This window comes from Giraffa tippelskirchi, chromosome 13, assembly GCF_054371585.1.
Source record: "Giraffa tippelskirchi isolate mGirTip1 chromosome 13, T2T-mGirTip1v1.2.pri, whole genome shotgun sequence".
Lineage (NCBI taxonomy): Eukaryota > Metazoa > Chordata > Mammalia > Artiodactyla > Giraffidae > Giraffa > Giraffa tippelskirchi.
In genome coordinates, this window is record NC_137287.1 from 49,894,548 (window position 1) to 49,916,605 (window position 22,058).

At 39.7% G+C, this 22,058-nt stretch overlaps 1 protein-coding gene across 1 annotated transcript in view; it reads right to left on the bottom strand.

Moving 5' to 3' along the window:
* PLCB1 (phospholipase C beta 1) overlaps positions 1-22,058 on the bottom strand; it is an 859,183-nt gene that overhangs the window by 184,294 nt on the left and 652,831 nt on the right. The window contains exon 11 of the mRNA XM_081559124.1: positions 8,264-8,421. Within this exon, the coding sequence (XP_081415250.1) occupies positions 8,264-8,421 (158 nt within the window). The remainder of the gene's footprint in view (positions 1-8,263; positions 8,422-22,058) is intronic.

Sequence of the window (22,058 nt, forward strand, 5' to 3'; positions counted from 1 at the left end):
AAGTGCTACACTCAATATGCCAGCAAATTTGGAAAACGCAGCAGTGGCCACAGGACTGGAAAAGATCAGTTTTCATTCCAATCCCAAAGAAAGGTTATGGCAAAGAATGTTCAAACTACCGCACAATTGCACTCGGCTCACACGCTAGCAAAGTAATGCTCAAAATTTTCCAAGCCAGGCTTCAAAAGTACATGAACCGTGAACTTCCAGATGTTCCAGCTGGATTTAGAAAAGGCAGAGGAACCAGAGATCAAATTGCCAACATCTGTTGGATCATCAAAAAAGCAAGAGAGTTCCAGAAAAAAATCTACTTCTGCTTTATTGACTACACCAAAGCCTTTCACTGTGTGGATCACAACAAAATGTGGAAAATTCTGAAAGAGATGGGAATATCAGACCACCTGACCTGCCTCCTGAGAAATCTGTATGCAGGTCAAGAAGCAACAGTTAGAACTGGACATGGAACAACAGACTGGTTCCAAATCAGGAAAGGGGTACGTCAAGGCTGTATATCGTCACCCTGCTTATTTAACTTATATGCAGAGTACATCATGAGAAATGCTGGGCTGGATGAAGCACAAGCTTTAATCAAGATTGCTGGGAGATGCTCAAATGACATCACCCTTATGGCAGAAAGCGAAGAACTGAAGAGCCTCCTGGTGAAAGTGAAAGAGGAGAGTGAAAAAGTTGGCTTAAAACTCAACATTCAGAAAACTAAGATCATGGCATCCGGTCCCATCACTTCATGGCAAATAGATGGGGAAACAATGGAAACAGTGAGAGACTTAATTTTGGGGGGCTCTAAAATCACTGTAGACGGTGGCTGCCAGCATGAAATAAAAAGACGCTTGCTCCTTGGAAGAAAAGCTATGATCAACCTAGATAGCATGTAAAAAAGCAGAGACGTTATTACCTTGCCAACAAAGCTCCAGTCAAAGCTGTGGTTTTTCCAGTAGTCATGTATGGATGTGAGTGTTGGATTATAAAGAAAGCTGAGAGCCAAAGAATTGATGCTTTTGAACTGTGGTGTTGGAGAAGACTCTTGAGAGTCCCTTGGATTGCAAGGAGATCCAACCAGTCCCTCCTAAAGAAAATAAGTCCTGAGTATTCATTGGAAGGACTGATGCTGAAGCTGAAACTCCAATACTTTGGCCACCTGATGCAAAGAACTGACTCACTAGAAAGACCCTGATGCTGGGAAGGATTGAAGACAGGAGGAGAAGGGGATGACAAAGGATGAGGTGGTTGGATGGCATCACTGCCTTGATGTACATGAGTTTGAGCAAGCTCTGGGAGTTGGTGAAAGACAGGGTAGCCTGCCGTGTTGCAGTCCATGGGGTTGCAAAGTGTCAGACACGACTGAGCGACTGAGCTGAACTGAATTCTAGACCTGCTCTATTACCATTTAGGCCAATGAGAGGCCTGAAGGTGAGTGAAAGCCCAAGGGGCTATCTCTCTTTGTGTTTGACCAATGAAATGCCCGTGTCTTTTTCGGGGCCTGCTCTCACACACATTTGTAGCGAGTCCGTGTCCCCATCTGTCTTTCTCATTCTCTGGGTGGCATTCTCTCTACTTCCACAGTAAGATTCTGGTGTGCCCTGAAATGTTGTTGAATTCTAGGTTGCCTAGACCTTCTTGACTCATTTACCCTGAAGAAAGTGCAAGTGTTAGTCACTCAATCGTGTCCAACTCTTCATGACCCCATGAACTGTAGCCCACTAGGCTTTTCTGTCCATGGAATTCTCCATGCAGGAATACTGGAGTGGATAGCCATTCCCTTCTCCAAGTGATCTTCCCCATACAGGGATTCACCCTGCACTGGAGGTGGATTCTTTACCATCTGATCCACCGGGGAAGCCCCTCATGTATCCTGCCTCCCCCTTTCCTGGTCCTGATATTGTACACATTTCATCTTTGCATTTGAATGAGGGCCCCATGTTCGCATTGAAGCCTCCAAACCCACCAGTCACACCCTTCTCAGTTCCCGCTGGGCCTCTTACCAAGACTGGGCTGTGTTTCACTTGCCATGTGGTGCGGCCTTCTGGCCTCTTCCTAGAGGTGAAGTGGAGGCCGAACGTTGTGTCTGGGCACTCCCCACATCCTCTATCATGACAGCTTTACAAATGACTTCATTCAACCCCCCACCTTCACCCCAACTTAATAACTTCTTGCATATTTAATACTGCTACTATTTAAAAGTGTGGCTTAAAAAATTTCAATTATAATGTAAGTATCTAACATTTATAGAGTACTCACTATGTACCATGCATCATTTTAAGCCATGTTGTATATTAAGTAGGGTCACTGAATTCTTCCCTGATGGCTCAGTTGGTAAAGAATCCACCTGCAATGTGGGAGACCTGGGTTCGATCCCTGGGTTGGGAAGATCCTCTGGAGGAGGGCATGGCAACCCACTCCAGGATTCTGGCCTGGAGAATCCCATGGACAGAGGAGCCTGGTGGGCTACAGTCTATGGGGTCGCAAAGAGTCAGTCACGACTGAACGACTAAACACAGCACTGAATGCTCAGCACACCTCTAGGAGGTAAGCACTGTTATCACCCTCATATGCTCCTGAGAAAGAGGCTGGATCTGTAAGGAGATTCCCCTGGTAGTGCAGCCAGTCAGTGCCGGAACCCCGGCTGGCAGCTCCAGAACTGCATTCTGAACCTCAACATTCTCCTTGCTCTCTTCCTCCCAGCCTCGCCCTCCTCCCTCTCCCCATCTCTACCATAACTCTAGCCCTGGAAACCTTTTTGAACCTTTAAACATTTACTGAATTTCATCTTACAATTTTACTAGTTGTTGTTTAGTCGTTAACTTGTGTCTGACTCTTCTTTTAACCCTAGGGACTGTAGCCTGACAGGCTCCTCTGTCCATGGGATTTTCCTTTTGGGAGTGGGTTGCCATTTCCTTCTCTAGGGGATCTTCTTGACCCAGGGATTGAACCTGCATTTCCTGCATGGCAGAAAGATTCTTTATTCCTAAGTCACCTGGGAAACCCTAACAATTTTACTTGAGAGAACTTAAAAAACAAGTTCCCTTAGAGGGCTTTTGGTTTTTCATACCTTTGGAATACTTTAATGGAGCATCTGATTGCTGAGGACGAGACTAGTCATAATTTTTAAGTTTGGTTCTTTCACATAAGCTGTCCTTAGTGGACCATGGGCCTGAAAGTACCTTACTGCTTGATTGCCCCTTATTAAGCCAAAATCATTTTTTTCATAGATTTCTAATACTGGATCCAATAATCTATGCACTATATGGCTCAATTACTAGCTTCCAGTGGGAAAAATTGCCCTTGAAATCCTTTATCCTTGACAGACAATAACAGGGTGTATTTGGATATCCATTTTATGTGAGCATTTATGTAGCAGTTAAATTGCATCCTAAATTATTATTACTTCTCTCAGAGAATGATGCTTTATTTCCAGAAATGCTCCATTTAACCACATACTCAAATTTAATATATTTTCATTATATATTTTATCACTTTACTCTGTTTTCCATCTTATATAATTGCTGGTTACAAAGGAGCTACCTGGGGTAGGGCAGAAGGAGCAGCTTGGGGGTGGAGGAGGCAGGTGGGCATCCAGTGTGAGAGGAAGGAGACTTCTCAGGAGCAGAGAGAATGCAGACCAAATGGCGAATTACTATGTCATAACCATTGGAGAGAATAAGGCAGTGAGGCAAAGACACCAATGGGTAGATATATGGGGTGTGTAATAAATAAATCCAGAGTACAAAATAAAAAGTCCTTCATAAAGAGGCTGAAATACAGCATGTCCACTTTTCTCAGAACACACCTTTTTATTTTGCCCCAACAATAAATAGGTGGTAAATGCCAATAGGAACTTTTGCTGTGGGGATATATCATAGACCTCACAAAGCTTTCCAGATCACATAGACTGAGAGCAGATAAACTGTGCGACATAAAAATGATGGACTTTTGCACTTGGTTTATTTTGCTGCTGCAATACACACTGTGGCTATAGAATATAGTCTAATTACACCATGCAAATCAGGTCCAAATATGCAGGATAGCCCATGCAGGCAAACATTGAGAGAATTTTTTCACCACCTATCAACATATGGAGTTTTACAGCAAAAATGGAAAAGACAAAATTCATCTACCTGATGAACAGAGGCAAGAAAGACTAAAAATGAAGTCTTCACTATAATTTGTCTATTTGCTTGGGGGTGGAAATAAAGTGAGAAAGTGTCAGTTATTCAGTTATGTCTGATTCTTTGAGACCTCATGGACTGTAGCTCACCAAGCTCCTCAGTCCATGGGATTCTCCAGGCCAGAATACTGCAGTGGGTAGCCTTTCCCTTCTCCAGGGTATCTTCCTAAACCAAGGATCGAACCCAGGTCTCCCACATTGAAAGCAGATTGGTCTGAGCCACCAGGGATGGAAAAAGTGGCAAAATTCTGTAAAGCAATTATTCTTCAATAAAAAATAAATTAATTTAAAAAATTCATTGTTGATCAGCTGCTCAGTCGTGTCTGACTCTTTGTGACCCCACTGTGGCATGCCAGGCTTCCCTTCACCAGCACCTATTATATGCCAGTTCTTTTAAAAATTTTTTTAAAAGACTTTTTTATGGACCATTTAAAAGTCTTTATTGAATTTATTACAATATTGCTTCTATTCATGTTTTGGTGTTTGGCCATGAGCATGTGGTCTCTTAGCTCCCCAACCAAGGATCGAATCCACATCCCCTGCATTGGAAGGCAAAGTCTCAGCCACCGGGCTGCCAGGGAAGGCCCTATGCCAGATTCTTTTTAAAGTGCTTGTGACAGATTAGAAAACAAAACAAAGATCCCTATTTTTATGGTGCTAAGTGCTATTAGAAGGACACAGCTAATGGTGCTAATGGTAAAAAATCTGCCTGCCCATGCAGGTGATGTAAGAGACACAAGTTCGATACCTGGGTTGTAAAGATCCCCTGGTGAAGGAAATGGCAACATACTTCAGTATTCTGGGCTGGAAAATTCCAAGGACAGAGGAGCCTGGTGGGCTACGGTCCATGGGTCACAGAGAGTTGGACATGACTGAGTGAACACACACACACACACACATACACACACAGCCAATAAAGAAGGATCTCAATAAATAATTGAGTAAATTAAGCAGAGTGTTAGAGGTGATAAGTGCCATTTGGTAAATGGAAGAAATAAAGTGATGGGGAGCAGACCAGGAAGGTGGGAGTGGGTGTGATGGCTGGTCACAGTATTAAATAGGTCCCAGGAGGCCTCCTTGAGAAGGTGGCATTTGAGAAAGGCTTCAAGGAGTTCCCTGGTGGCTCAGATGGTAAAGAATCTTTTTGTAATGCAAAAAACCCAGGTTTGATCCCTGGGTCAGAAAATGCCCTGGAGGAGGGAATGGCAACCCACCCTAGTATTCTTGCCTGGAGAATTCCAAGGACAGAGGAGCCTGGCAGGCTATAGTCCATGGAGTTGCAAAGAGTCGGACATGACTGAGCGACTAACACTTTCAAGGGATTAAGAGGTGAGCCATGCAGATAATTGGGGGAAGACTGTCTCAGGCAGAGGTGCAAACTGGCAAAGGCTGTGAGGTATACCTGCCTAGCTTGGTCGGGAAATAGCACAGAGGCCAGTGGAGCTGCAGCCTAGGGGAGTCACAGGCAGGGGTACTGAGGATGAGAGGGCACACAGGGCCTTGGCCCCATTTCTCTTCTTACCCTTTATGAAAAAGTCACTGTACACAGTGGGTTCTGGAAAAGCAGGCTGCATGCTGATAATCAGGCAGAGTGGGGCTGGGACTTGGGTGAGGCAGATGAGGTGCCTAAGTGCAAAATTTAAAGAGATGCTCAATCTCAGGTGCCACGTCTGCGTTTACACACCAGTGAGAATAGACACCTCCATAAATTTTGGATGTAAGACACTTCACTCACCTCTCTTTAGTCCTAATCCTGATGCAGAGAATTCCTGCTCTGTTTCTACAAAACAGGCTGGCATTTCTATTCCTCACACTCATCCCCACCCAGCACCACCACCACACACTCACTCACATCTCTGACAGAATTATCTATCCTGCAAACACACAATAGCAGGAAGCAGAACCAACCGCCAGAATAACGAGTTTCCTGCTCTTTTTTGGCTGCACCTCACCCTCAACTGCAGTAGGCAGAGAGAGGAAGCAGAATTCTGAGCTAGATTTAGTTTTTTAGTCTCTAAGTCTGTCAACAAGTGTGTGCATGTGGTTGAAAATTTGTGCTTCTGGAGCCCAGGAATAGATGCTCACCAGCCTGTGACTCTGGGATCACAAATGTGATTGAAGGACCACTTGTAAGTTCAAGTGAACAGAGAGAGTCATTCTAAGCTGACTTGATGGCTGAGGCAAGAAGCAAAAGCTTCACATAAAATAAATATGCCTTAGAATGTGCTTGGTGTTTATATTCCCCCTATAGTCCCCCTTACCCCTAAAGGAACTCAAACAATCTTGAGGATTATAAATGTTTAAGAAAATATAATTGCTCCTCACATGGACTCATGAGAGGGTGGTGGGCAGGGCTGTGAATGGCCCTCTTGGCAGTGGGTATATGCACAAGTCCATCGGTCCCCTTGCTCACAAGGGTTCCATCTGGATGTGCTGTCCCCCATTGCATGATCCTCTCCATCCATCAACAGATGGATGAGCCCAAATTGCATCCACTCCACACAACAGTTATGTGTCCCCCACTTTTTAAAAAGAGCCCAACAGGTTAGGGCTGGTATCTTAGCTGACAAGGGACCATGGCAGGAGATGGGAAGGTGGGGGACTACAGAAATGGAACAAAAACACGTGGATTTTCCATTAAAGAAAAACCAAAAGGCATTGAGTGCTCACTCCGTGAATGACCTGGTGAAGGTAATATTGTATCAGTTTTACAGATGAAAAGTTAATTTACAGAACAATTAACATAATTTGTCTAAGGACACCCAACTGATAAAAGCAAAGGCAAGATTCAAACTTAGCTCTGTTGATGCCCAAATTCATTGCTCCACAGTGAGACAGAATTGAATAGTTTTCTATTGCTTTTCTTTGATTACCAGCTCAATAAATTCTGATCAGTGAGATACCAAAAAAAAAAAAAAGAGTGCTCAACTTCAAGAGCAGATAAAACTTCTGAAGATTTTCATCAGAATTAAGGTCAACCCCATATTAAACATTGTTGTAAAATATAGTGAAAGTGAAAGTCGCTCAGTCGTGTCTGACTCTTTGCGACCCCATGGACTATACAGTCCATGGAATTCTCCAGGCCAGAATGCTGGAGTGGGTAATTGCTATATAGTAACCTAAGTTTCAGAATACTCTGGCGACCTGATGTGAAGAACTGACTCATTGGAAAAGACCCTGATGCTGGGAAAGATTGAAGGCAGGAGAAAGGGAGGACAGAGGATGAGATGGTTGGATGGCATCACCGACTAAATGGACATGAGTTTGAGCAAGCTCCAGGAGTTGGTGATGGACAGGGAAGCTTGGCGTGCTGCAGTCCATGGGGTCACAAAGAGTCAGACACAACTGAGTGACTGAACTGAAGTTTCAGAAATCATGACAAGTCTATTTCACAACATAGTAAATACATTTGAAGGTGTAAATATTCCTTCTGAACATATATATATATTTTGCTGTCAAGTAAAATATCAGGAAATCCATTTGTCTAAACTGAATCCTGGCTGTCCCTTGAAAATCTTGGTTCTTTTTGCTGCCTTCTCAAATGATAGATGCTCATTTTATCACATCCCAAGTATTCCAGGGCTAAAAGCTGGGTATTGGAAATTTTTTGCTCCCAATGCTACTCCTATAGAGAAGGAAATGGCAACCCACTCCAGTATTCTTGCCTGGAGAATCCCATGGACAGAGAAGCCTAGTGGGCTATAGTTTATGGGGTTGCAAAGAGTCAGACATGGCTGAAGCGATTTAGCACAGCACATTCTTTATATATGTTGTATTTCACAATGACAAAATACAATTTAAAAAAAAGAATGTGCTAAATAGGCAAATAAATTGATATTTCCTTTTATAAGACAGTTTCTTTAGATTTTGGTGATCAGTTCACCTGATGCCAATCACTCAGGTAAAAACTGCTAAATTTTAGCCTCAGAAATTGCAAATATGATTACTTTAAATTATTTTAAATAAGCCTATGGACTTAACTGTGACCCTTATACTGCTAAACCTGCCAAAGCAGGTTTTACCCAAAAAGGGGGTCAGGTCTCACTAGCTTCTTCTCTTAGTAATATTCATTCACTCTACCTTGAAGGATATTTCTGTGGTCATGGTGAACCCATGGGTGATGACTGGCTCCTCTTCTGCAGTTCGTCCCTTCCAGCAGTCCAACTCCACACAGCGACAACCAGACAGGAGCACTTGGCGATACATCTCAACAGAGGAGTTTCCAGCCAGCTGGCCAGCTGTAAAATGTCAACAAAATGAACCTCAGACTCGCACAAACCGAGGAACACACTGATGGTTCCTAGAAGAGATCTTCAACAATGGAAAAACAAAGAGTTCAAGACCTTGAGTAGTGCTCAGCCTCTCTTCTGTCTCAACATACCAGAAGGTAGTAACATAATCCTAAATGGAAATGTGGCCCCCTAGCAGTGGTTTGGAGAAGAGAGACTAGAAGGATATGTAACAATAATAGCAACTCATGTTTATTAACTGCTAACCACATGCCAGTTATAATTCTTTGAACTTTATATATATTACTACATAAATCTTCAAAAAAATCTGCCTAATGTAAACATCTTTGTTTTTAAATGTCTATTTTCAGATAATAAAAATGGCATAGGACATTTTATTTGTCCAAGTTCCTAAAGCTGGTAAGTGGAAGATCAGGATTATGACTTCAAAACTCAGTCTTTTCATTCTGACCCTCCCTATGAAGAAGTATGGTTGACAGGCTATTGTATTATACAAGTCAAACCTTCTGTCAGTTTTGTCCAAGGCACAAATACTTAGCATAGCTAAACATTATCTTTGCAAAATGGAAATAACTTTGTAGAAATAAATTTAACTTGACAAATGAAGTGTAAAATTTGTACTCTAATAATTATAAGACACTGTTTAACAAAATTAAACAAGACCTAGATAAATGGAAAGACATCCCATGTTCATGGATCAGAAGACTTAAAATTGTTAAGGTGGCACTACTTCTCAAGTTGATTTACAAATTAAATTCCCATAAAAATCATCTGTCTTTTTTGTACAAATTGATCCCAAAATTCATATGGAAGTTTAAAAGACCCAGAATAGCAAAAATGATTGTGAAAAATAAGGACAAAGTTGAAAGACTTCCCAGCTTCAAACTTAACTACAAACTCCAGTGATCAAGGCAGAGTGATACTGGCATAAGATTAGACACATAGGTCAATGGAATAAAATTGAGACTCCAGAGATAAGCCCTCACAATTATGTTAAACTTACTGCCAGCTAGGGTTCTAAAACAATTCACTTTAGAAAATCACCTTTTAAAGAATTGGTGCTAGGACAGCTGGATTGCCATATGGAAAATAGTGAAGTTGGATTCCTATTATATCATACACAACACACACACATACACACAATCAATCAAGCTCCTAACTGTATGGGCTAAAATTATAAAACTCTAAACAGAGAATGTAGAGGTAAATTTTGTGACTTAGATTAGGCAATTGTTTCATAGATATGACACAAAAGTACAAATAGCAAAGAAAGAAAATGGACAAAATTTACCAAAATTAAAAACCCTTGGAAGCAGAACTGAAATTCTCTAGTAAAGTGATATGAGTTGTAGTCAACAAGCACTTGAGAAATCTGTGGGCAGGAGTAGAAGCCCAACTATTTCCATTTCACTTAAGAAGTCAACAGAAGGTTGTAATTTCTTGATAAATTATTTATTTATTTATGGTTGCACCTTGCAGATTGCAGGATCTTGGTTCCCTGACCAGGCATTGAACTTGGTTCATGGCAGTTACAGCTCCAAGTCCTAACCGTTGGATTGCCAGGAAATTTCCTTGATAAATATTTTTTAAAGATTAATAATAAATAAGTTTTGAGACAAGCCTACCATCAACACACAAATGGAAGTTTTTCGCTTTCCACATTAAAGATTTCCTGTGAGTTATATTCTATAAGCCTCCATTTTTTAAGCAGTCATTTAAAACTTATATATCAATGAAAACTGTCAAAATGATTTTGAGATGGACAAGATCTGCTCAGTGGAGACACACAGTACAGAGAAAATGGGATTAAACCTATTGGCTTAATTTTAGTTTTATATGCATCTCACAACATCCAGTATCAGCACAGCAATAGGGTGACATTTTTCAGTTCTGTAGAGCCCTAGTAAATGCATGGAAAGGCTGATTAAGTAGGTTTGCAAAATCACTTTTCTTTACTGGAAAAGATAGGGCATTTTAAATACACAAATATTTGCAAAAGCAGAAATGCTAACAAAATAAGCTAGAAAGTTTCTGATGCTAGATAATTAATTTGCCATTTATAATAGCTTCAAAGTTTGTTGTAATAAAGGTCTTTGCTGCATAAATGAAAAAGGGAGTGTGGGAGTGAAGGAGAAATGATGGTCATTTATATGTTATTCTCAAACTTAAGGGAGGGCTACTTTAGCTAAAGATGTGAAGAATTCAAATAATTAATCAGGTTAACTCATTAAAAATGCTAGCTCCTGCAGACAATTGCACAGCTATTCAAGAGTAGAGCAGATTTTCTTGTGTACTACCTAGGATATTCTTTAAGTATATTACTGACTATATCCAATACTGTTACATAATGTTCAATTTCATTAATATTTTGTTAAGTGTTACTAACTTCGGTAAGGAAGTTGTTGGCAGGAAACAACCTTTAGAAGAATGACATAGCCCAAGGACATGACATAAACTGATTAGAACCAGTTCACGTCCAAGATGGTAGAAAAGTCCACTTCCACTATACCTCAAACCTCAGAATACACTCATTGTAACACATCAGCAAGTTAAATGACACACCCACAGGCACCATGACAGCTCCAAGAAGTTGTTCAGTCACTCAGTTATGTCCGACTATTTGTGACCCCATGGACTGCAGCACACCAGGTTTCTCTGTCCTTCACTATCTCCCAGAGTTTGCTCAAACTCATGTCCCTTGAGTTGGTGATGCCACCCAACCATCTTGTCCTCTTTGGTCACCTTCTCATCCTGTCTTCAATCTTTCCCAGCATCAGGGTCTTTTCCAATGAGTCAGCTCCTTATATCAGGTGGCCAAAGTATTGGAGTTTCAGGATCAGTCCTTCCAATGAATATCCAAGATTGATTTACTTTAGGATCTCCTTGCAGTCCAAGGGACTCTCAAGAGTCTTCTCCAACACCATAGTTCAAAAGCATCAATTCTTGGGCATTCAGCCGTCTTTATGGTCCAACTCTCACATCCTTACATGACTACTGGAAAAGTCATAGCTTGAACTATACAGACCTTTGTCAGCAAAGTTATGTCTCCGATTTTTTTTTAATTTTATTTATTTATTTTTGGCTGCATGGGTCTTTGATGCTGTGTGTTGGCTTTCTTTAGTTGTGGTGAGGGGGGCTACTGTCTAGTTGTGGTGCACAGCCTTCTCATTTGTTGTCTTGTTGCAGAGGATAGGCTCTAGAGAATGAGTTCAGTAGTTGGGGCTTAGTTGCTCCACGGCATGTGGGATCCTCCTGGACCAAGGATCAAACCCATGTCCCCTGCATTGGCAGGCCAATTCTTAACCATTGGACCACCAGGGAAGTCCATGTCTCTAGATTTGTCATAGCTTTTCTTCCAAGGAGCAAGTGTCCTTTCATTTCATGGCTGCAGTAACCATCCACAGTAATTTTGGAGCCAAAGAATATAAAGTCTCTCACTGTTTCCATTGTTTCCCCGTCTATTTGCCATAAAGTTACGGGACCAGAGGCCATGATCTTCTTTTTTTGAATGTCGAGTTTTAAGCTAGCTTTTTCACTCTCTTCTTTCACTTTCATTAAGAGGCTCTTTAGTTCCTTTTCCCTTTCTACCATAGGCATGTTGTCATCTGCATATTAGAGGTTGTTGATATTTCTCTCCACAATCTTGATTCTAGCTTGTGCTTCATCCAGCCTGGCATTTTGCATGATATAATCCAAGGCTGACCATCAGAGACAAAAAACTGGGCAGTGGCCCAATTTCTGGAAATCTCTGCCCTTTCTCCCATATAGTTGGAATAATCTTACCACTCATTAGCCCATGAAATTACCCAGCCCATAAAAATTAACCATACTACATTTCAGGGCTGCTCTTGCCTCCTGAGATGGTCTACACTTTGTCTGTGAAGTGTAATTCTCTCTAAATAAGTCCACTTCTTACCTATCACTTTGTCTGTCACTGAATTCTTTCTACAATGAGACATCAAGAACCAGAACTTCATTAAGTCTTGAGACCAGGTGGGTGATCTCAGTTAAAAGACTGTGGGTTCATATTACAATCTGAGTTGCATGGTTTCACACTGAAGGTATATATTACTTAACCCACAGCAGAGTGTTTGTCATAAAAGATTCAAAATGTTTCCAAAACAGTTTCTTTTTTTTGGATTTGCTTGCTGCATATATATTTTTTATCATTCAAATAGAAGGGATTTGATATACGTTTTGAATTTTGATCAGTTAATATTTTGAAAGACATGGTAAGGCATGGAGTTGAGTTTGTGAGATGGAAAGATTCTGAAAAGAAAAACAAATCAAAACAAATAAAGGGAAGGGGGAGAGTGTATATGTGTTTGTCTGTGAGTGTGTGTGTCTGTGTGGTGTTTACTGTTCAATATCTAAAACTCCCAAACTTTCTCTAAGGTAATTTGGTTCATTCTCAAAATGAACAATCTGTATATGAAATGGGAATCTCTCAAAGAAAGCATTAAAAACCAATCCATAATTGTCTTATTGCTTGGAATGCATATTTAGTTCTCTGTGTTTTCCTTCATTTATGGAGCTTTTTTTCCAAATATATGAATTATTACTGACATTCTCCACTACTTCATTTCTGCTTAAAGCCTCAAAGCTGGTTTATTGTTCTTCTCTAACATTTCTAACTCCTCATTATTATAGTCCATCCACTCATTATATTTTCATTTGATTAGATCCAATAAATAGACCTTCTGGGGCCAGGGGATTGCTGTGGGTTGGGATTAATGATATGTCATGAGTCACTCAACCCTTGTTGTTTCTGAAACTAGTATCTGACATCATCTCTGCCTGGCTGTGAACATATTTTGGAGTACATTCCAAGCCCATGATTGAACTTTGGAGCTGAAACTCTATCTCAGATTAATTCATAATACCGCCTGGAGTCATAGCTCTGCAACTTCTCACTTGACAGCATTCATTTTGGGCAGCTGGTTCCATTCACTTGAGCTTTGTCTCAGATTATCCAAGGCATCCATAGATGGAAGAGACAAGAAAATTGAAAATAACAATTCCTCCATTAACACAGTCTTCTGAGAAATTTTTCATCTTGTGGACTGTGATGATTGATTGCCTATATTTATATTTACTATTATTTATTGTCTTCTCTTCAACCTCAGGGAAAGAAGGTTATAGAATGTGATGCATTTGTTAATTCAGTGGCTTTCTTCAATAAACACTGTCTCCTTCAAAAAATGGAGATGGGACCATTTCTCCTTGCTTTGAATTCTGTGAAACCAACAGCTACACTTGAGAAAACTATTCAAAATACAGAGGATGTGTTGTTTATCCTGACCATCTCTAGGACCATTGGTTTGATCTGATCTCTCTCTTCCATATTATCTATCTGCCAACTTATACTTAAACTGAAGTATAGTTGATTTATCATGCCATGTTAATGGTACAGCTAAGTGATTCAGTTATACACACACACACATAATGTGTGTGTATATACTTTTTTACATTCTTTCCCGTTATGGTTTATCACCATGAAGCTCTTTTGAAATAGATCCAATTGTCATGGGATGGCTTAGGCAAGTGGGAAAACAACTTTAGGCCTATGCCTTATTGACTATAGGAGCCTCACCACTAGGGTCTATGCACATTCTCAAACATTCTCCATGGGAGGTAAATACTGGTGGCTTAGGATACAAAAATGACACAAGACATTTTACTTACCCTTACCATTTAGGCAGGGAGGTAAGTATTGTATAAAGAAAGGAGAACATTCTTATGTGTTAGGGAATTTAAACCCTCACCCCACTATCACACTTCTGGTTGTCATTTCTTTCTCTTTTTCCTTGCCAACAGAATAATCTGTTTAGGTTCTGATAAGGTTTAGGGTCTCCTTCCCAGGTCTAGGGTAAATCTTTATTCTTCTCAGCCAGTCACAGTTGTTCTGTGGCCCCTGCTAATGCTATTTGTAGGTCATTGCTGTGTGGTGTAACTCTGGTCTACATCCAATAGGGAATAAAGGAAAGTCTACTGGGTGGGGTGTGGGGAACCTCACTCACACAAAGGGCCATAAGACAGAGATGTCCCTGGGCCACACATGGAGCTTATTTCTTAGGAGGTGATGCCCAGGGTACACAGCTGTCTTGAAACTGTAAGAGGAGCAAAAAGATGGAAAGCATCTGGGTCTCTTATGACACCAGCAATTCCTGATTTAATCAACCCTCAATCACTCTGCTTCTGGATTTCTTGTTGTATGAGGTAATAAATTCCTTAATGTTTAAACCACTGAGTAATAGTTTCCTTTTACATGACCAGGTGGCACCAGTGGAAAAGAAGCCACCTGCCAGTGTAGGAGACATAAGAGACATGGGTTTCATCCCTGGGTTGGGAAGATCCCCTGGAGGAGGGCATAGCAACACACTCCAGTAATGTTGGCTGGAGAATCCCATGGGATGGACAGGTGAGCCTCAGTCCATCAGGTCACGAAGAATCAGACATGGCTGAAGTGACTTGGCACACATGCACACACTCATAGCCCAAAACATACTGGCTGTTTCAACTTCCTTTCATTTTCTAAATGAAGAAGTTAAAGTTTAGAAGAGTTCATTTACTTAAAGACAAAAATTAAACTTGGTCTGTTTATTTGCCAAGCTCCTCTTTACATTCTACCACCCAACTTTCATTGGTCTGTGTGCTAACTAAAAATTGGCACTTGCTATCTGCCTATACAAGAATTAGGTTACTAGTCACTGTAGACCTTCAATACACACTAAAAGGAGTTCAGGGTGGAGATGACTCTATGCTCTGGGAAAAAACTGGCAGAACTAGTCTTCAGATAGTTAGATATCTTCAGGAGAAGATCTTATGAGCCCAATTGTTGCATCTTCTCATCCCTAGAAAAGCACTAAAATGTCTAACAGTGGAATCAGCTCCTGTGACTAGCAGCAAGCCTCTGTCAAAGCCTCGTAAGCCTCTGACCACACATACCCGTTTTCACTAAAATCATAAATAATACTATCTTCCCTCTCTCTTTGGAGCAATTTCTCAGAGCTATCTGAAATGTTGTTTCCCAGGCAATCGTCCTGATTTTGCCCCCAATAAAACTTAATTCACAACTTCCATCTTGTGCATTTTTTCAATTGACATATGTGTTCTTTAAACAAAAAATAAATTATGAAAGTTTGCATATGCCAAGGACTAAATGAGTAGAAGAGATGAAGAGAGGGAGTGACAGTAAGCCAGGGTTGGTAGTGACTGACAACCAACCGAGGTTGGAATGACTGATACTGACAAGAGTGAAACTACCTTAAAGGGTATAGGTATATTTTTAGAGCTTTTCTGCAGTCAAGAACATACATCTTAGGAGTTGAATAATCAGATAGCTTAATTCATTAGAGTGATAGCTAAAACCTCCAATGTAATGCTTTATTTCCTAAGCTGAATAAAAATGTTAATTATTCAGAGATAACCTCACTTTGCTTTTCCTGAGTATATGGAGCCATTACCTCCCACAAGCTGGAATCAAGATTACTGGGAGAAATATCAATAACCTCAGATATGCAGATGATACCACTCTAATGGTAGAAAGTGAAGAGGAACTAAAGAGCCTCTTGATGAGGGTGAAAGAGGACAGTGAAAAAGCTGACTTGAAATTCAACATTCCAAAAATTAAGATCATGGCATCTGCCACCATCACTTTATGGCAAATAGATGGGGATAAAATGGAAACAGTGACAGATCTTATTTTCTTGGGCTTCAAAATCACTGTGGACAGTGACTGCAGCCATGAAATGAAAAGATGCTTGCTCTTTGGAAGTAAAGTTATGATAAATATAGACAGTGTATTAAAAAGCAGAGACATCATGTTGCTGACAAAGGTCCGTATAGTCAAAGCTATGGTTCTTCTAGTAATCATGTATGGGTGTGAGAGCTGGAGCATAAAGAAGGTTGAGCACCAAAAAATTGATGCTTTTGAATTGTGGCGCTGGTGAAGATTCAAGAGTTCCTTGGACTGCAAGGAGATCCAACCAGTCAATCCTAAAGGAAATCAACCCTGAATATTCATTGAAAGCACTGATGCTGAAGCTGAAGCTCCAATACTTTGGCCAACTGAGCAAAGAGCTGACTCACTGAAAAGGACTCTGATGCTGGGAAAGATTGAGGGCAAGAGGAGAAGGGGGTGACAAGATGAGATGGTTGGATGGCATCACCAACTCAGTGGACATGAGTTTGAGCAAACTCAGGGTGATAGTGAAGGACAAGGAAGTCTCGGGTGCAGCCCTTGTGGCCTCAAAAAGTCAGATATGACTTAGCAACTGAACAACAACATCTCCCAAACTGTTTGGAGTATGGAAAGATTTACTTAGAGCTGAAAAACTTTAGGTTGAAATGAATGGACACTGTTCAGTCCTGAGACAATCTTGTTTTGAGTCATAAGGGTAAATTCCTCAAGGAAAAACAATAATTTAAACCATAGTCACTACTTGATATACTGCCAAGTCTATCTAAAACCCTAGAAAATGACCATCGTAATTAAAAATCTACTTATTCTGTGTGTGTATTTCTTTCCATGATCCGATTTTGTTTTTCCTTTTGGGTGTCTTGATAGTCAACAAAGGGGCAATAATGAGCAGGGAAATAGACATACTAATAATAATGCACTGCTAAATGGATTGGGTTTTATACTGCATATTTAATTTTTACAGTCCCTTTGAATGCTCAAAAGAAAACATTTGAAATATTGAAATTCTCCTTTGAATTTAGACTGGCATTTCTCAGGAAATACTCCAAGGAGATAAGTTCTTAAAATGCTCCAAAGAAATAAGTAATGTGGTCATGACTAGGTGGGGAGGATTGATCTTAACCTTAGTGAGAGTGTCTCTGTCAGTCTTTTTTCCTGTATTTGAAACATACTGCAGTAGGTGCCGGGAGAAGGCAATGGCAACCCACTCCAGGACTCCTGCCTGGAAAATCCCATGGACGAAGAAGAGCCTGCTAGGCTGCAGTCCATGGGGTCGCTAGGAGTTGGACACGACTGAGCGACTTCACTTTCCCTTTTCACTTTCATGCATTGGAGAAGGAAATGGCAACCCACTCCAGTGTTCTTGCCTGGACAATCCCAGGGACAGGGGAACCTGGTGGGCTGCCATCTATGGGGTTGCACAGAGTCGGACACGACTGAAGCGACTTAGCAGCAGCAGCAGTAGCAGCAGTAGGTGCCAATCTTTCTTTGTGCCTAGAATTTTAAAGGCTCATTTGAATAGAAAAACTTTTCTTTTTCCACCAAATACACCTTCTATGAAATAATGTTTCTATAGAAAGTGTTTTTACTTGTTCTGGAACTGCTTGTAAAGTATAAAATCTAACTCATTTTCTAGATACTGATTTTAACATTTAACTGGATTCTATGGTGTTATTAAAATTTTATAATATTCATGACTCGCTTTTGGAAGTTTGAATTTCTATATTACAGATGTTCATATTTACCCAAAGATTTCTGAAAGGTGAGTTCTACATGAGGTTTATCTATATTTAAAACAAGGACACTAATAATATCATATGAATAGCATACAAAGTAAAACCAAAATTTACTTCAAAAGAAGATTTCAGTCAAAATCTCAAGATCCTATATTAGAATTTATATGTCGTTTTTAAAATTAATAATATGGAATTCTCCTTAATTCCCCAGCAGGAAAATAAAGAAATTTTGACTGGTATTGGGACAAAGTAATGTTTTAAGCATGGAAATTTACATAATGCAAACTTTAGTATGACAATACATGGCTCTGAAAAGTGAAGAAGGTGAGTTTAAAAACAACCTTAAAGATCAGAACATGATCTAATGTAGGTAACAGTTTTAAAAATTGAATATTTAAAAATATGTGAATTCTAATACTACTAGAAAGTTAAAAATTGGGGAAAGTTGGTATACTTGGTCAGAAATCATGTATATCAGATGGTGGTGATATGAAATCATTGTTCAGAAATTTGGAGATAGCTGTTGGAGTTCTTTCTTCAATGAAAAATAGAGTGGATCCTTCACTTTTTTAGTAGCTGAAAGACCCACTTTCTGAAAACTATTGGCCATTAATATGCTAACATCCCAAACCCAACTGACACAAAGGAGCCAAGTTCTTTATCTCATATGTGCTTAAACAAGTTAATCAGAGGGTGGGCAAATGAAGAAATTAATTGGATTAAAAATACTTAGTAAAAAGCAGTTAAAAAAACAGAGCTGCTGAGAAAAATTTAACAGTGTTTTGTCGTTTTATTGTTTGCATTGATATTGAACAGTTTTCTTACTGTTATTATTGTGTTGCCAGTAAAGAAAATGAGTGATTATGCATAATTTGCAAGGTATCAAGACTGATAAAGGAAGCACAGCTATAGAATCAAGAATTTAAATTGGAAGGAATAGAAATCATTAAGTGAACTCTTGTGCCTTCACAAGAAAACAAAAAGTATCTTTTCTTGCTTTGTTCACTGAAATGGTCCAGAAACAACATTCCATAGCACAGGGTTCAAATTGCTGTTACCCATACACATATTTTTCACACTAAAAGCAACAAGGGCTCATTGAGGGAATAGTCTCATTCCATGCATGGTGCAGGAAGGAAGAAGGTGAGTCTGGAAGATCTCTATGTGCCAGAAAATAAGGACATTTTCAAAGATCAATGGATCATGTTTTGAAGAGAGAGCAGCCAACCTAAAAAATGTTCCCACTGACCACAGCTGAGACAATCTGACATCAAAAGGAGAATAGAGGCTGTGGTTGAATGAACCTACACAAACTCTGAAAACTTTAAGTCCATAATGATATATATATATACACACACACACCCAGTCAATCTTGCTAGTCAATTATTTTGGTACCATTGCCTCTTTTATTATATGGCAAATAATATAGATACTACTGGATGTAAATATATTCATTTTTGGACTTAAAAGGGACTATTTGTAAAATTACTGCATATTGTGACTTCTAGATGAAACAACATCTAGAATTCACCTGAACATACATTTTTATGAGTTTTGTGGTCCTAAGTATATGATGAATGCAAGATTCAATCATGTGGCAAAGTCTTCACAGTTACATTTCTTAGTATCCTATTAAGTCAAAGATCTAGACTCTTAACTTGAGCTTCCATAAAAGTGAAAGTGAAAGTCAGTCAGTCGTGTCCGACTCTTTGTGACCCCATGGACTATACAGTCCATGGAATTCTCTCGGCCAGAATACTGGAGTGGATAGAGCCGTTCCCTTCTCCAGGGGATCTTCCCAACCCAGGGATTGAACCCAAGTCTCCCACATTGCAGGCGGATTCTTTAGCGTCTGAGCCACCAGGGAAGCCCAAGAATACTGAAGTGGGTAGCCTATCCCTTCTTCAGTGGATCTTCCTGGCCCAGGAATCAAACCGGGGTCTCCTACATTGCAGGCCAATTCTTGAGCTTCTATAGACCTCCTCAAACTTAAATGAGAAAAATGATTACATCTTCAACTCAAACCACCATGTGCAATTTAACATTCTCTTCAGTTATGAATGTAGGTCACAAATCACTGTAGTATTAGTGGGACTGTGACTTTGTAACTACTAGAAATCACAGACATTTTCATATCATACTTCAACTGTTACAAATATCATATGCATTATTTATGATTTTTAAAAATTGTGTTAATAAAATACATATGATTTAAATTGTGTTAATAAAAGATACACAATTGTATCACAAATTTGTTTTTTGATATTTGATAAAAACATTTCAATGGAATTTATTTCCTCTTTAATTTTATGTACATTCATTTATGCATTTAACATCCTAAGAAGGGTTCATAGGCTTCAACAGAGTGCCATATACATCAATGACACCAAATAAGATTAAGGATCTCTGAGAAGGAAAAAAATCCTTTACAAAATCTTAACAATTTGAGTGGGAGCTGCAAAACTTTTGTAATAAGCCTAGGAAACTGAATCCAAGAAAGTGGGCTAAGTGGAGACTCTCTTCATGAAGCTATGAAACCTGTAGTAATTTTAAAAGAAGACTAAAAATATTCTAACATTCCTCCCATTGAGGGCTGTGGTTTATGTCCCCTACCTTGAAACTGGGTAGGCTTGTGACTTTTTTGACAAATAAAGCAGTGACAGTGTGGAACTTCAGAGGCTAAGTGCACAAAGACAATTAAGTTTCCTCCGTGTTCTTTGGGACACTTGTTTTGGCAGCTATAAGCTTCCATGTAAGATGCCCACCTAACCGGAGGAAGTCCAAGCCACATGGGGATGGCTTATAGGCAATTAGGTCAGCAGTCCTAACTAAGACAAGCTATTGTGTTGCTGGCCCAAGTGCCAGACATGCTTGTGGAGAAGTTTCCAGATGATTTCCACAACCAAGGTGTTTGCATCACCCCAGGCATTGGCTTCCCAGCTGGAGCCCAAGATGACAGAGAACAGAAAAAAACCATCTGCTCTGTGCCTTGTCTGAGTTCTTGACCTATAGGATATGGACCAAAATAAAATGGTGGCTCTTTTATGCCCATGAGCTTTGATGTGATTGGTTATACAAGAAGAGATGACCAGAATGGGTTTATGATGAGCCAAACACGAATCAAATTAGTTTTATACCATGAATCTCTCTTAGCAGGTAATGTGGTTGAAACAAAACAGGCCACAAGTAGTCTGAGAGCCATCCAATTTTCAAGAAAATCATGCTGTTGCAGTTCAACTGATGGTAGAACTCAGTGTATGATTCCGACTAGATGGTCTAGGATCATATAGAACCATCCTGAGAGTGCCCATTCCAGCTGTCCAGGGGCCACATATCTGTCTAAGAGGCACTTCTACTCTAAGCTATTTTCACCAAGTATGGGCTATCAGACCAATGCTGGATTTGATGCCAGCACAACATACATTTGTGTCTAGAGGAATGGATTCCTTTAAGGAATTTAAAGAAAGAACTGCTTATTTGTCAGATGGCTGAACCCTGTGAAAACCCCACACATATTTAGTGCCTGGATCTCACTGCCAATACGTGCATGGCATTGCTGGTCTGTCTTGCTACACAAACCACATGCCCCCAGGCAATAAGCCATAAATGCACCTAATGCATGGCGAGCAGTTACCACTTACAGATACCAAATGAGACCCCAGACTTTACTTTGTTTGCATTACGGGTCTTAAGGTCTGACTATCTTATATTCATTTGGATAATGGATTATGTGAAGCAAGAGCATGATAATGTTTTTAAAAGTCTCTCTTTTTTTTCAAAACCAGTAGATCTTTTTTAATAAAGTCTTTCCAAAACTAGTAATCGGAGAGTATTCTGCAAGAAATATATTTTGATTATAAAAACATTTTTAGCTTATAGAAATTGGTATTTATTAAACTTTTAATTCTAAACTATGTAGAGATAATATATATATATATGTTTTAATGTTTTTTTCTATTTAACAATCTACTAAAAACTAGATTGTCAATCTACTAAACTGACAATCCTCAATTTAGGGCCAAGTTAGGAAATATAGTGTTGCTTTTTTCTTTCTTTATTATAATATTTAAAACAAAGTATAATTTGTTGCTCACAAGAAATTTGTTTATGTCTAAAACCCTGTACCTTTCCTGGTGGCTCAGTGGTAAAGAATCTGCCTGCCAAGCAGGAGATGCGGGTTTGATCCT